This window comes from Anopheles coluzzii, chromosome 2, assembly GCF_943734685.1.
Source record: "Anopheles coluzzii chromosome 2, AcolN3, whole genome shotgun sequence".
Taxonomy (NCBI): Eukaryota; Metazoa; Arthropoda; class Insecta; order Diptera; family Culicidae; genus Anopheles; species Anopheles coluzzii.
Genome location: NC_064670.1, coordinates 40521506 through 40536595, shown reverse-complemented (window position 1 = coordinate 40536595; position 15090 = coordinate 40521506). Strand labels below are relative to the sequence as shown.

The 15090-nt window shown below is 48.7% G+C and overlaps 1 protein-coding gene across 25 annotated transcripts in view; it reads right to left on the bottom strand.

Annotated features, from left to right (window-relative positions):
- Positions 1-15090, bottom strand: part of LOC120948875 (basement membrane-specific heparan sulfate proteoglycan core protein) — a 96576-nt gene that overhangs the window by 11014 nt on the left and 70472 nt on the right. For 15 of the 25 annotated variants that reach the window (XM_040365684.2, XM_049606619.1, XM_040365683.2 and 12 more), the window contains 27 exons: positions 14747-14875; positions 14177-14313; positions 13999-14101; positions 12828-12932; positions 12645-12755; positions 12224-12337; positions 11804-11932; positions 11033-11107; positions 10759-10773; positions 9822-9955; positions 9631-9724; positions 8801-9184; positions 8315-8721; positions 7942-8226; positions 6897-7861; positions 6708-6825; positions 5561-6625; positions 5237-5497; positions 4979-5150; positions 3865-3998; positions 3619-3793; positions 2931-3531; positions 2590-2852; positions 2205-2385; positions 1139-2133; positions 905-1023; positions 608-776 (listed from right to left, as the gene is read on the bottom strand). In XM_040365684.2, coding sequence (XP_040221618.2) covers positions 608-776; positions 905-1023; positions 1139-2133; positions 2205-2385; positions 2590-2852; positions 2931-3531; positions 3619-3793; positions 3865-3998; positions 4979-5150; positions 5237-5497; positions 5561-6625; positions 6708-6825; positions 6897-7861; positions 7942-8226; positions 8315-8721; positions 8801-9184; positions 9631-9724; positions 9822-9955; positions 10759-10773; positions 11033-11107; positions 11804-11932; positions 12224-12337; positions 12645-12755; positions 12828-12932; positions 13999-14101; positions 14177-14313; positions 14747-14875 — 7440 coding nt within the window. The remainder of the gene's footprint in view (positions 1-607; positions 777-904; positions 1024-1138; positions 2134-2204; positions 2386-2589; positions 2853-2930; positions 3532-3618; positions 3794-3864; positions 3999-4978; positions 5151-5236; positions 5498-5560; positions 6626-6707; positions 6826-6896; positions 7862-7941; positions 8227-8314; positions 8722-8800; positions 9185-9630; positions 9725-9821; positions 9956-10758; positions 10774-11032; positions 11108-11803; positions 11933-12223; positions 12338-12644; positions 12756-12827; positions 12933-13998; positions 14102-14176; positions 14314-14746; positions 14876-15090) is intronic. The other 10 variants (XM_040365690.2, XM_040365701.2, XM_049606620.1 and 7 more) reach the window with 7 other exon arrangements.

Below are 15090 nucleotides of genomic sequence, written 5' to 3'. Positions count from 1 at the left end.
CCTGTCCAGTATTAATATCTTCTGCTTGGAAACGTTGAAATGATACAACAGCATGCTCGATAAAAATATCTATTAATATAAAATCTAACCTCTGACCTGTGTCCTGTGCTTACGTTCCATACGTTCCAAGATGCCAAGTACTAGGAAGGCTACTGGCTGTTCTCAAAATTTAAACTACGCTATAGCGCTTGAATCTTTTACAATTACTTCTACAGGGCTTTTTTTGGATGTGGGAAAAAAACAACAAACTAACGAAGCGTAGCTAAAATTTTGAAAGATTATCTAGACATCGAAGCAGCATTGGAAACGATAGTTTCTAACCCATGATCCTTAAGCGATCTCTCCCAAAGACGATGCGTTAAAACTGTTCGATTTGGTTTCGCCTTCTGCCTGTTTTCTTGCTTTCCCCAATTGCCTTGGGGTGCGCTGCCTGCTGGTTGGAACGCGGTGTACTGTTTCTGGGTGTTTTTGATTCGCTTAAAGCTCCCACCACCATCACCGCTTGTCAATCTGGGGTTTTGCGTCGAAGGATTTGCTTTGTTTGGTTGTGCGCTACACTACCGGTTCCTTTTGCGCAAAACAATGCGCGATGCCTACTTATACTTACCGACCGTTAGCACTATAGAATCGTACACGACCGTGCCGTCCGGATAGGACATGCCGCACTGGTATGTACCAGCATCTTCCGGCTCGAGATTGAACAGGTGCAACTCTCTACCGTTGGCGACAATCCTAGCCGTTGGCGGGAGGGTGCGTTCCAGGCGATTCCAGTTGTACTGCGACGAGGTACAAGACATTGAGAAACCAATCCAATATCAGCAAATATATGTTACAGACGGCCACTAGCGTCTATGGCGCGGCACCCTATTTGTTTTTATTTTGTTTGGTTATTTACTGAACTTACCCGCACATTGACGTACGGTGCACCGGCCGGCAGCTTACAGTCCAAGCGTATCGCCGCACCTAGAGACGCCTGGTGGTACCGCTTGCCCACTATTGGAGGTTCCGGCATGAGCTCATTTTCTAGTTGGAGAAACACAGTTGAGACAGTTAAAAGATTAGCTTACGAACATCAGGCGATGATGTTTGAAGGACTCTGTCCTCAACACTGGCGTAGAAGTAACGAAAGCATGCTTACTGTTAACGACCACCTCGGCGGCCTTCTCCGTCTCGCCGAACTGGTTCCGGACGTGGCAGTAGTAGCGACCGGCATCCTCCGGCGCGATGCTGCTGAACCGCAGATAGTTACCGTACGCCTGCACCGTCGGCGGCAGCGGCAGGTTATCCTTGCGGTGCCATTTCACCTCGTACGCTACGTCGCTCGTGACGTTGCACAGGATGTCCACCGCGTCGCCCGGTCGCACCGTCATCGGCATCTGCGGGCTGAAGCTAATCTTGGGCAGCGAGATGACCTCCACCATGATGCGCACTATCGTGACCGGCTGCGACGGGGACGGGAAGGTGACGCAATCGTACATGCCGGCCGCATCGTGGCCGGTGCTCTCGATCGTCAGATTGCCGCCGCGCACGATCGACCCGTACGGCAGGGGGCGTCCGTCGCTGCGGCGCCATTCGGTGCGGGTGCTGCGGAACTCCTCGTTGCACATCAGGTGCGCCTGCTCGCCGAGAATGGCCTTGTAGGTGTAGGCGATCGGTTGTGAGGAAGGGCCCGGCGGCCGTGTCGGTGGCAGACGCGGCGGATAGTACGACGGTGGCCTGTCGTCGTCGTCGTGGGGTCCGACGTCACCCCGTTTCGGGTCCACCTGCAGCGACAAGTACTGGGAATCTTCGCCGGCCGCATTCTTGGCAGTACACTCGTACGTGCCGGCATCGTTCAGCTCGGCCTGGTGCAGGTACAGCGTTACCTCGCGCAGTCCCTCGGTCTGCTGGCGTAGGTGCGACCGCGAGGCACCCGGCGGTGGCAACAGCGTTACCATCGGGGCCGGTTTGCCGGTCGCCGAGCAGTGGATGGTGAATTCGTCGTTCTCCGTGATCTTGTGGCTCTCGCTCGGTTGCAGCCGAATTATCGGAGGTTGCAGCACCTCGATCGTGGTGGACAGTATGGCCGACCCGGCTGCATTATCCGCCCGGCATTCGTACTCGCCCGCATCTTCCAGCGAGGCATCGCGCAGCCTGTTGGGGTGGTGGAGTAAAGCGGTTTGATGTTTGTACAGCGAGAGAGTCGGTTCGGATCAGATGCTTACGTGATAACTCCTTCCGCATCGTTGGTGAAGCGAGATGACAGCGGCATACGATCCTTGCGCACCCAGGTGATCGATGGGTACGGGACGCCGGCCGAAGCCCGGCAGCTCAGACGCACCGATTCGCCCACCTTAATCGTTTGCGGTTCGCTCGGGTAGATCTCGAGGACAGGCTTTTCCCGACCTGCGAAAAGAAGGGATCATTTACGATGAAGCATTTGGTGAATGAGGGGCGAGTTTGCTTTAGTGATGGGAGATTATTGCAAATGTTACCAGTTATCGCTTCGAGAGCTTGCAACACGAAATAGAGGTTTGGAACGCGTTATTGTTAAGGTCTTGTCTTACCACCGTATCTAATCAAAAAACCCTTTTTCCCCCGTGTACTTACGATCAATTTCTACGACGGTGTAGGCACGATCCATGCCCTCCTCGTTGCTGGCGACACAGATGTACACGCCACCGTTGCTTGGCTGGGCGTTGAAGATGCGCAGCACGTTGCCGCTCTGTTGGACGTTGCTTTCAAACGTCTTGCCGCTAAGCGTCCACTTGACCGTTGGGTACGGTGTGCCGGTGGCTTCACACGAAAGCGAAAAGTCGGCCCCTTGCAGTACGACGTAGTTTTTGTTCAGTGGATTCACTCGTGGCGCCACCCTGCAATAGAAAGACGGTTGAGCCAACGGGTGTCATCGTTCTAAGCTCGTAAGCTCATCGTGCGACGCTTTGCCTTACTTGTTCGACGGTGGTAGCACATTGTTATCGGCAATGACTACATCCACCGTGGAGGTCTTGGTGCGTCCGTTCGGGAAGTACGCGGTACAGCTATACCGACCGGTGTTCTCCTGCGATGCGTGCTCGATGATGAGCATTTCGTTGCGCACGTCCGCGTTGCTGGGCAGCTGGCGCTCTCCCAGCTTGCTCCAGACAACCTGGGCCGTCGGCGAGCAGCGACAGATGAGCCTGATCACCTCACCCGGCTGTCCGTCGAAGCTGCTCGGCGAGATCTCTACGCGCTCCATCTCCGTGGGATAGGATGGCGGCAAGGTTGGGCCAACCGCTGGCCGTACGTACACGGTCAGCAGGGTATCGGACTCACCGACGTCGTTACGGGCAACGCAACGGTACGTGCCAGCATCCTGCTGTCGCAGCGCGCTGAAACGCAACAGTCCACGTTCGGTGACCGCGTGGTATGGTAGGGGCTGATCGACTCGTTCCCAGGTAATGGTGGGTGTGGGATAGCCGGTGGCAGTGCAGAGCACTTCGGCCGAGAGATGCTCGTCCTGGTCGATGAATGGCTGCGACAGCAGCACTGTCGGCTTGGCGGATCCTTGTTCTTGGGGAAGAATAGACATAGCACAGAGGGTAACAGAAATGTTGCTATCATAGGGAATCCGTCATGCTGGGTAAAGTGATCACTTACTGCTGACGTTGATGGTGACCTGCTTGTAGACGACTTCGGTACCACTGCTCGCCTTACACACGTACAAACCACCGTCCTTAATTTGGATGTTCGTAATCACTAGCGTACCACCGTCCGTGTAGGCACTGTCCGGCAAGCGTCCATTCTTGCGCGTCCATTGTACATCGATCGGGCTCTGTGGGAGGGGATGATCTGGCTTAGTTTCCGATTCGCACCAGTATCAGACAAACTTAAGGGGCATCTTACCTGCGATACGACGTGATGCGCTGTACAGTCGGCACGGAAATCTTCACCAATTTCGACAATCTTAATCGACGGTACGTTGATGACCACTTCGATTACCGGGTTTCGTGGAGGTACAGTTGGACGAGTGTCGAGTTCTTTACAGAGGAAAGACGTAGCAAATCGAAGCATTAAATTTTGAACTCCAAACGGCGGGTGTTTTGGGGTAAGAATTCTTTGTTGGTGGCATGATTAACAATGTGTGCCTACTAATGCATTGGTTAGATACTCGAGTAGCTAACGAGTTGTTGAAAGCGGATCATTGTTAGTTTGACACCTTTGACACGATACTGTTGTTACGGACGAAAATGTGTCTAATATTGGACTACTTGGTTGGTTAATTGAATGTGTTACTGGTCGCGATCGGAGGCGTTTAGTGTAGCAGTATGGTTAGCCCAACAAGCGCATACTAAAACAAGTACAGACAAAAAGAGATCGGTAAACAAAAAAAAACCAAAAACCTTCGTTCGATCGCTTGCTCTTGTACATTACGCCAATCTCCACTCCCTCTGTATCACATTTTTGGTATTGATTGAAGATACCGTTCTTTGACGTGAACACGAAGGCATTATTTGTGCAGTCAACTTTGGTAGGAGCCCTACTGTTAGCCGGTCTCGGACGTTTAGGTAACCCTAGATCATGATGCATGCGATGGATCGTCATATCCCGTACGTTAGCGATGATTTGTGGTTTTGTTACAGATGCAGAGTAGATGCATGTATGTGTGCGTGTATTTTTGTATGTTAGAAGGATGAGTTGTAAATAAGGAAATCAAGATGAGAGATTATGTGAAACCCATGGAAATTATCTTACCATCATGGAAGCAACCCGTTTAGTGTGTGTGTGTAAATTTTTAGTGATTTTTGGAAATGTAAGACATTTTAAAACGATTGTCTGCAAAACGCAGCGTTACCCAGAGTGCATTATGTGATTAAAGAAATAGAAATAGAAGTGAACAATATCCCAAGGTAAGGCGTAATGTGAAGAATAAAACATCGTAAGGCGAATGCCAGCTTCATTGCATGCGATCATCCGTTGAGCGAGGGGGGGGATCGACATGAAAAACCAAAATACTTACGGTTGTCACAATTGTCACCGCTGTACCCTTCTCTGCAGTTGCACACAACGACACCGCGGTTGTCCATCTGGCACGAGTCGGCATTCTCGTAATTGCACGGGCAGGGCTTGCAGGCACCGAGCAAACCGGCCGATCGATCGTAAATGTCTCGATAGTGCAGATCCTCACATTGCTGCAAGAGTGCGAGCAGAAAACGGCAAAAAGTTTAGCCAATCTCCACTCAGTTTGGAGTTTCTTCGTTAATTATTTAGCCCTTACCTCGCAGCTAGTGCCACGATATCCCGGAGGACAGCGGCACATTTCTACTTCCACTGCCGGATAGGGCGTGCGCGTTGGTATAGCCGTGCCGAGGGTAATGTCACTCAGTCTAGACACCGAGGTGGATTCCTTGGTGGTGGCACGGATCAGAATGTGCTCCAAGTTCGACAGCACGGTCAGCATATCACCTCGTGAAGCTGGGTACGAGTTTCGGCGGTTGATAACGATCCAATTGTGCTCAACCAGCGGTACGGCGTAGGTCTGGAAGAAATATCCAACATCATGAAGCAATTTGAACTCCGCTCACGACTCACGATTACTTACACCATCGTCGTAGTACTCGCGAGACCAGGCCAGCTTCATACCACTGCCGATCAGGATGATGTCCTGATCAGCCAGCGGACGGCCACCCTCGACGTACTGCGTGACGGTGAGATTCGCACCGTACGAGAGGACCTGATTGCCCAGCACCAGGTTCGGCAGGCTCCAGTAGTACGTTTCCCGATCGCGGAACGTGTAGCTGATCTCATTGATGCTCGGGTTGATGGCGAAGTTTCTGCTCTCCAGCAGCGTACCCTCCCGATCGGTCAGCGTGATCGTGTTGTCGTACGCGTCGACAATGACGGGCAGCTCCTCGCGGTACAGGTTGGAGCTGCCGCACGATTTCGTCACGCCGGAGCAGAAACACTCCACGCAGCCCGTTTCGTGCTGCGTGCCGAGACCGAACGAACCTTCGCGGCACTGGTCGCACCGACGGCCCTCGACCAGCTGCTTGCACTCGCAGCCCCGCTGACAGTTGCCGGTAAAGCCACGCACGTCGCACTCGCGACAGTCAAACGACTGGTCCGGCTGGCTGAGCGTGCAGTCGTAGCGCGAGCCGACGGTCGCATTGCCAACGTACGGTGGGCGGCACAGCTCGCAGTTGTTGCCGTACGTGTTGTCGCGGCAGTTGATGCAGGCGCCGGTCTGCGGGTCACACTCATCCGAATGGCCGTTACAGGCGCACGGTTCGCAAATGCCCAGATAGATGCCCTGGTCGCCCTTGTAGTAGCCGGGCGCGCAATCCTCGCACGACAGCCCAATGTGACCGGTCGGACACTGGCACTGCTCAACCGGCCAGGCCCGGGCGCCAGTCGTGTACGGTGAGTCGCGAGCAATGTCCAGACTCACGTACGACAGGGCTGCTTCGTTCGAAACCGTGTTGTAGGTTGCCTTGATGAAGATATCACTAACGTTCGCTAGTGCCATCAGCAGGTACTCTCGCGTGGCCGCATTGCCATCCTCATAGTTTTGCCACTCGTCCTCCACTATCGACACCGAGTGGGTGTTCGAGCCGTACGGAGAAATGGGGCTGTTGGTGCGATAGTGATGCAGCTTAATTTTGTTGCCCTGCGTGAACGAGAAATGCGAATTTAAGGTAACAACACCGGTTCACATGGCATCGGAATATTGCCTTCCTAGGGACACTTACGCTATGCAGCACGACGTCCGGAGAACTGTTCCGTGAGATACCGCCCGAAGAGTGGGGAGTGTAGCGCAGCGTGTAGTTCAGATGGCCGCCAAACGAGGTTAGCTTGTTGCCCAAGAATCTGGAAGCAAATGAAAGGTTAGACTTAAAGTACATCCGTTCCAGGTCGGTTTTGCGAAACTTGTTACATACTGGTTGGGCAGTCGCCAGTAGAAGGTGTCATCGCTGGCGCCAAAGTTGCGGTACACGATCTCCCGGTTCGACACGGGCAGCGCGTTGGCCACGATCGACGGGTTGGTGTAGTCGGAAATGAGCGAGAACCCGGACCGGCCGTCCGCGAACGAGGCGTGGATGGTATCGCGGACCCAGGTGGTGCTGCTGCACACGTTCGTCAGCCCCATGCAGAAGCACTCGACACAGCCCTTCTCGTGCATGTAAAAGTGCTGCGCGGCGCATCGATCGCAGTACGTTCCTTCGATGCCCGGCTTGCAGTAGCACCGTCTGTCCGAGCCGATGCGTTCCGTGCCGAGCGCGTTACAGTTCGTTACCGGGCGCGGGAAGCATCCCTCGCCGAGCGGATTGCCCACGTACCCGTCCTCACACTCCATGCACCGCTCGCCAGCATAGCCACGGTCGCACTGGCACACGACATTGTCCCGGCTGTCCAGGTAGCAGGAGCGGGCGCGCGACTTCTCACCCGCCACCGGGCAGGGGCACGGTGCGCAGGGAATGTCACGGTTCGGGTCACCGTAGTAGCCTGGCTGGCATTCTCTCTCACGCTTCACGCAGCGCCCCAGCCAGGGCCCGCTGTTTTGGCGCACGTAGCCATAGTCGCAGCTCTCGCAGGACAGCCCGCGGTACCCGGCCGGACAGCGGCACTGTTCGACCAGCGAGGCCGAGCCCAGTCCACGGTCGTCGTGGGCAGCCGAATCCATCATAACGTTTACCAGCTCGATGTTACGCTCGATGCCGTCCACGTACTGCATGCGTATCAGGATGCTTTCGATACTCGCCAGTGCCATCATGATGTCTTCGCGAGTGGCCGGCGATCGGTCCGGGCGTACCCAGTTGCCCGGCAGCAGGCTGACGGAAACGTGGTTCTTGATGTCCGGATAGAATGTGCCACTGTGCCAATGTACCAAACTCATTCCGTTGCCCTAAATTGAAGCGATGAGCGTAGAGTTAACACATCTAATGTTGAATTGCTTGATTATTAAAGGCGTTGGAGATATCGTACCTTAAGAATTACGTCCGGCGCATTCACGGGACGGCCGGTACCGTCATATTCGACATCGTAGCGAATCGATCCACCGTACGACTTGAGCTGGTTGCCCTTGTACTCTTCCGGTAGCGAGTAGTACGGCACCCGTCGTCCCGGCACAAGGTTCGTTAGGCGCAGCTGTACTCCGTGACGCTGGGCGGTGAGATTGTGATTCTCAAACTCGCCCACGACCAACTCCCTGCGTCCACTCCACGGTCCTTCGACGCCGACGATCGTCAGCGACGACACAGGCGGTTTCAGCTACACAAGAAAGAGGGAACGAAATTGAAGCTAGGCGACGAACCCCCAACCATGTGTAGCGCAAACCCCTTCGCAAACGATTACTTACCGCGTACGTGTACAGATCGGCACTGTTGCAGGAGGTCGTAACACCGAAGCAGAAACAGTTGATGCAGTCGGACGGGTTGCGTGCCTGGCTGTTGAATGTGCCCTGCTGGCACACAGGACCACTGCCCGTTACGATCACGATCGTGTCCGGCGACACAAAGTGTGTGCCCATCGTGTTGATGATCTCGCACGAGTACGCACCGGAGTCGATGGGTTGCATGTCCTCGCAGGTCAGCCGGCCGAAGCCCTGGTCATTGCGCGAGGTACACTTTTCGGGCACGTGTCCCCAGTTCAGTCGCCACACGATCAGCGGTACCGGCACACCAGTAGCACGGCAGGTGATATTCAGCACACCGCCAGCAATGATCGATAGCGATGGTGGTGGTGGTTGAATTACAGCCGGAGCCACTGGAGTATGGAAAAAGTTGGGTTTTTTTATCACACCTGTTAACTTTGCTCCTTGCCAAGGGGACTCTTCTATACTTACTGCAGCCAACTTCGTCCGATTTGTCCTGACAGTCGGGATGAGTATCGCACTGGAATGACTTCGGGATGCATTGGCCGTCCCGGCACTGGAACTCGTCGTGCCGGCACGGTGCGTTTGGTGGCAGCGTTGCACAGTTCTCCTCATCGGAACCGTCCCCACAGTCCTGCTCACCATCGCACAGCCACGTCTTCAGTACGCACTTGCGGTTGCGGCACTTGAACTGGTTCGGTTCACATAGGTCCTTATGGCTGCAGCCGTTTTCGTCCGAATTGTCGGCACAGTCCTGTCGCCCGTCGCAGATCTGCGACTTCAGAATGCAGTTTCCGTTCATGCAGGTGGCCTCATTCACGCCACACGCTGTCGGTGGCCGTTGATGGTAGTGGACTGCATGATATTGCAAAGGGAAGCAAATATTATTTTTAATTAGTGGAACTGCAAACGACACAAAACCCTTCAGCCGTATTTTGTTCATATTGTATCTTTGCTTCGAAAACAGTATTTTTGCTTTAACAGTATACTAACCAGCATTCCAACACACCACGTACACGCAATTGTGGCATGTGTGTGTGTTTTTGTGCATGAAAGGGAGAGGACAATTATTTTCAAATCAATGTCTAACAGCTTGCATCATCAAGACTGTTTACCTGTCCCGTAAAATGTAAACCCTATGTGAGGTATCGTTCCATACTTTAACGTGCTGTACCGGATTTGACTGTACTTAATATTCCATGCTGTGAGGCATCAGTGTGAACGCAATTGGGAAATGGAGTTTTTTTTTCTTCACATGATTAATTTAAAGCTATTCAAACAATGTTCCCAACATTACTTACATCGTTCGACGGTCAGTTGCACCACTTTGCTGCTTCCAGGAGTCGATTTCGGGTATCCGACCGCTTCGCAAATATATTCACCGTTGTGATCAATCTAAACGAAATTGGGAGGAAGATGTAGAGTTCATATTATTGCTGTTGTCTTTTGGTGTATTCATTGGGCATAGGCAACGGAGAAAGGTTCTACTTACCCGAATGTTCGGTATTTCCAGACGACCGTTCATGTCCCTCGTGCCGGGTGGTAGCGGTTGTCCGTTTCCACGAACCCACTTAACCTTGGCGTGCATCGGGCCTTCGTCACGGCACTGGAAAACGACCTCGTTGCCTGAAATGTGGGCAAGAACGTGTTAGCAAATGGGGGGGCGAAAGATTCACTTCTGTTCATTGTTCCCCGCTAAAATGAGTGAAAAATAATATTGGATGTACACATTTTGTGGTAATGTGCCAAATTAAGGTTGTTCGAAAACAGTTTTAGTTGATGGGAAGGTGTGGAGATTTAGATTAGTTAGCTAAGTATAACAGAGCAGTTTTGCAAGTTTAATTTATATTACAGTTCTTAATAACGTTATAACTTAATTCTATAACACTTCTTGTCAAAATATGGCCACGTTGTTTTATCATAAATTGTTTTCGTCATGATTTTTTTCAATATAACTTTTAAACACTGTTAAAAAAAATCCTCGATCAAGGACATTCAGACTCGCTTCAATTAATTGGTGAAAGTTGTTAAACATTTTTGCATAATGATTTTTAAATTATTTTTCTAGAATTACGTTCATGTGTTTAAAACTAAAAACGAAAAAAGAAATATTATTTTCTTTCGTTTTAGCGATACAAAATTGCTATACATTGAATGTTTTAAGAAAGTATGGCTTCGAACAACTGTGTACAGTAATTTCTCTTTAAAATAGGGGTTTTTTGTTTTGCTTTTTGTGAATGATTCGGCATTTTTAAACAATTCCTCAAAAAAAAATCCGGTGTTTTGCTTGGCCAATTTGTAACAATTGCCAATAACTATGTTGTGCTAAATGTGTGTTTCTTAAAGAACTACTGATATCATGCAACGATCATGCAGTAAGAAAAAAAAGCATGCATTTGTTTGCCTTGATGGTCGGTCGTAAAACTTACCCTCCACAATTTCCTCTTTTCATATCAAAGCAAGTGATTAGCAAGCGTATAAAAAAGGGAAGAAGATAGCGTTAGAGTAAAGCGAAGGATGGCAATAGACAATGCAGTAGGATAGTTGTTGGAGCGTAGGGAAAGAGTATCAACAGCGGGAGATAATAGCGGTATTGGTATTGTTGGGGCACATTTGTACATGGTGTCACAATCACGCCAGCTCTCTGATTCGGTAGAGCTTTCGGTTCCTTCATCATCATCAAATACGTTCGCAACTACTTACTTTCCTTGATGGTTTGCTCATCCGGGTAGGTTTTAAGATTCAGTCTCGGTTGATCGAACGGTGGAGGCGGGGCGTCTAATGTTTGGAGTAGATCGGCAAGAAGGAATGAAACAAAACCGTTGCAATTAGTATCATCAAATTAACAATTATTCCTGTGTTGGGGATTGAATCATTAAAATTTGTAACAGGAAGCATCAGTGTGATATATATTTATTAGACAAACGCACACACGTATTCCAATTTATTGTTGTTTTAGTTGAATTTTGTAACCCAGAAAACAATTGAAACTATATGCTGGTTAATGGTAACAATCCAAATCGACGCAGATTCACTTTAGTTTGTGTTGAATGACTCAGCGAGCTCAAGAGCTTCGGTTTTGATGTACAGATGTGTTACAGTGTAATAGTAAAAATGCATCCAAATTTGTTTAACAAAACTTACAGGCATGGTCGAAGAATGTTTTTGAAGCATGTGTACTTTAGTGTAAATGGTATTAAACTCTTCCGCGTGACGAGATTGTTTCCAGTAGTGATTTTTGTGAATAATTTTAAGAAAATACATCCACTGCACGCTCACGAAAGTGATTCATTGACCAGAGTCACATCACATTATTTTAGTAGATTTAAAAAAATGGTTCAAAAGTATTATTCGTCAATTACTCTAAAACAAGCACGCTGTTAGATATCGGTGCAAAATTAATCCCGGAAGCAAAAGCATCAAAAACCACGGGACGAACCCGGGGCACGCGCGGCACAAAGCCACGACACTTACACTGGAATTCATCGGTACAATCAAGCTCATCGCTAGTGTCGTACGGACAGTCTACCCTGCCGTTGCACTTTAACGCCATTGCAATGCAAGGACCGTTCTCGCACCGGAATTTGTTCGGACCGCAGCTAGCTGTAAAGGTTCCGGCGGTGGTCCAGTTCCAAAAATCGACGGACGTTTTAAGAGGTACAATGACGATAGATGAGAAGACGAATGAATGGTGGGTGTTTTGAGGCCGAGAACAACATACGAAATCATAAACGATGTGATAGGAAATGAGTAAACGAGGAAAATTGATCGATGGGAATGTCAGAAACGTACGAAATGTTCTCAGAAGGATACGGAGGAAATGTGAGTAAAAGGATGAAAATGAAGAGGAAACGGAGAAAGAAAAAAAAACAAGACAGAAATGAAGCAACTTACTACAACTCATCTCATCACTGCGATCCTGACAATCGTAGCGACGATTGCAACGTTGGTCGAGTCGGATGCACTGACCACTGTGGCATGTCCATTCGTTGGATCGACAGATCCGCGCTAGAAAATGCCCATTGGCCAATACGGTGTCGATGTTGGACAAAATGAGCAGGATGTGCGTCAAATGATTGGCGATGAAATGGGATTTTTTTGCGAGTGAGAGTGGCGGTGTATGAAAAGAAAATGATAATAGAAAATTAAACAAAATGAAAGGAAATCAAATGAAAACAAAAAATAACGATACAAATATCCTAACAGCCGATTGCAAAATTAGGGAAACATTTTCATACACCAACAATTTTGAATGTCTTTTTTCCTCCCCTGTAAAGCAGAAAGCAACTGCGTCTACCGCGTTAACGATACTTACTGCAATCTTTTTCATCTGATCCGTCCACACAATCGATACGTTGATCGCAGCGACGAAGTTCATCGATGCACTGGCCAGTCCGGCAACGGAATTCGTTTCTTGCACAAGAACCTGTGAATTTAAAGTACCAAAACAGTTATGAAAAGCGTCGCAGTTAGCAAAGGAATGTTAGGTGGGACGTACAGTTGCGCTCGTCAGATCCATCGGCACAGTCCGGCCGTCCGTTGCACAGTAGATAGTTGGGAATGCACTGACCATCTGCGCAAGTGAATTCATTGGATCGGCAAGCTGGAATAAAAGTGTTCGTGAGTACGTAATTGTCGCGATTTTTCACCTGTTTCTACGATTTTGGTGAAAGTAAGCAAACGCAAGCAATAACAAAACACGACAATAATTTTTTTAATACATGTCTGGAGAATTCTGCACATTTGGTTTTATTTGTTAGAGTACGCATGCTAGAAACGGTTATTAGAATAGGTATTTTCATATAATGAATAGCCAAAAATTACATATGTTTACAAAAAATGTGTGTAAGTATAAGTTTCATTGCTATAACATTAAAGCATTAACATTAACATTAAAGCAAATAAAATGAGAACCGTAAAAATGCAGTCTTTTTTGGCACAGCACCTACAACTTTTGTTCCATACTATTGCAAACTGGACATATTCTTAAAGGCCTACAATGGCGTCAGACACATGCATACAAAAAAAGAAGGACTATAAGACAAACTATAAGAATAAATGCTAAACAGAGAGAAGCGAGTGAGATAGCGAGCAAAGGGCTGAATAATGAGTAGGTACTATTTATTAACCGAAACAGTTCTGCTCGTCCGAGAAGTCTTTGCAGTCGTAGAAACTGTCACACCGCAGCGAGATGTCAATGCAAGAGTGTCCATCTAAGCACGTGAACTCAGTCTCATTGCAGGTGCCTGCACACGGGTGCATATTAGTTGGTGCATGGTGTTGGTTGGTGCCGGTAGTGGTGGTGTAGGCAGTTGTGCGTGATTAAAAAGATTGGTGGCGGCAATAGGCGTGCACACGTTACAGAGTACACGAGATGGTTTTGCGAGGCGTAAGTTTTTGGTTGTTTAAAGGGTAGATTCGTGGTTGGTGCGCAAAACAATAGCAGATAGAGAGATGAAGAGAAAAACGGGTTAAAGCAGCTCCGCTATACTAGTGGAGTACAGATTCCACGATGCTAATATACTACTTTAGATTTGATTAATCGAACTACTTGATGTATGCACGTATGCAGGGTGTATTTAGATTTAGTGCTGCATGATAGTTAGAGTCTTAGATGAGTAAACTTTTAGCATATGGTTATAGCGCGCAAAAGTACCAAATATACGTACGACAATGCTGCTCATCGTAGCCGTCGGCACAGTCGCTTACTCCATCGCATCGCTGCGAATGACGGAAACAGCTACCATCGGGACACTGAAGCTCCTCGCAACGCTGCATGTGGTAGGAGTGGGATTATAGAAGGATTGTTAAAACTGTACTAAAATAAGTAGAAGAACATGAAATTACCTCTAACGGTAACGTCGGACAATCGTGCTCGTCCGATCCGTCCGTACAATCCGCACGACCATCACACCGGCGATCCTCTTCGAAGCATCGTCCATCACAGTAGAATTCATCTTCGCGGCAAGGATCACTGGGCCGTTCTTTTAAGGGAAAGGTGTGATTTATGAAAAACGATAAAGCAATTGTTTTTATTCTTGGTTGTAAATACTATGCGACTACTATCTACTACTATATACTATTTGAGATGGATTAATTTTCTGGGTGACAAACAACTGTTTGCATCGACTGTCTTTGTTCTGACATTTATTGATAAATATTTTCAATGTTTCTTTGAGTGCACATAATTGAAAACAAATAAAACATTTTGTGGTTAGCAACGCATGGCTAGAACTGAGCTGTTATTGACGACAAAAATAAACTATAATTTAAAAGCAATATGAACTGTACGGCTACTTCAGTAAACACACGGTGTGCTGCAGAGCAGATCCAACCACGCAAACTTTCCGAACGGTGGCTATATGTTAGGGGTTTGCTTCTGCTACGTATTAATTGTAGTTGCAAAGCACGACTTACCTTCATCATAACAGCCCTCTTCATCGGACCGATCAGTGCAATCGACTGAACCATCGCAGCGGAAATCCTTGTTTATGCAAAAGCCATTTCTACACTGCCATTCGAACACTTTGCAGTTCGTATTGTTGTCTGCAGATATACACGTGCGCAAGAAGGAAGCAGATGAATACAGCGTGTCATAATGGTAGCAAAAAAGAATGGGAGAATAATTCTAGCGTTTCAGTGCGTCGTGTTAGAGAGAATTCAACTAGAGCAATGTCATTGATAGCAATCCTTGAACAGTAAAAGCTTGTACTACATTTTACCTACTTTATTACCAGGACACACCAGGGATATTGTGGGCT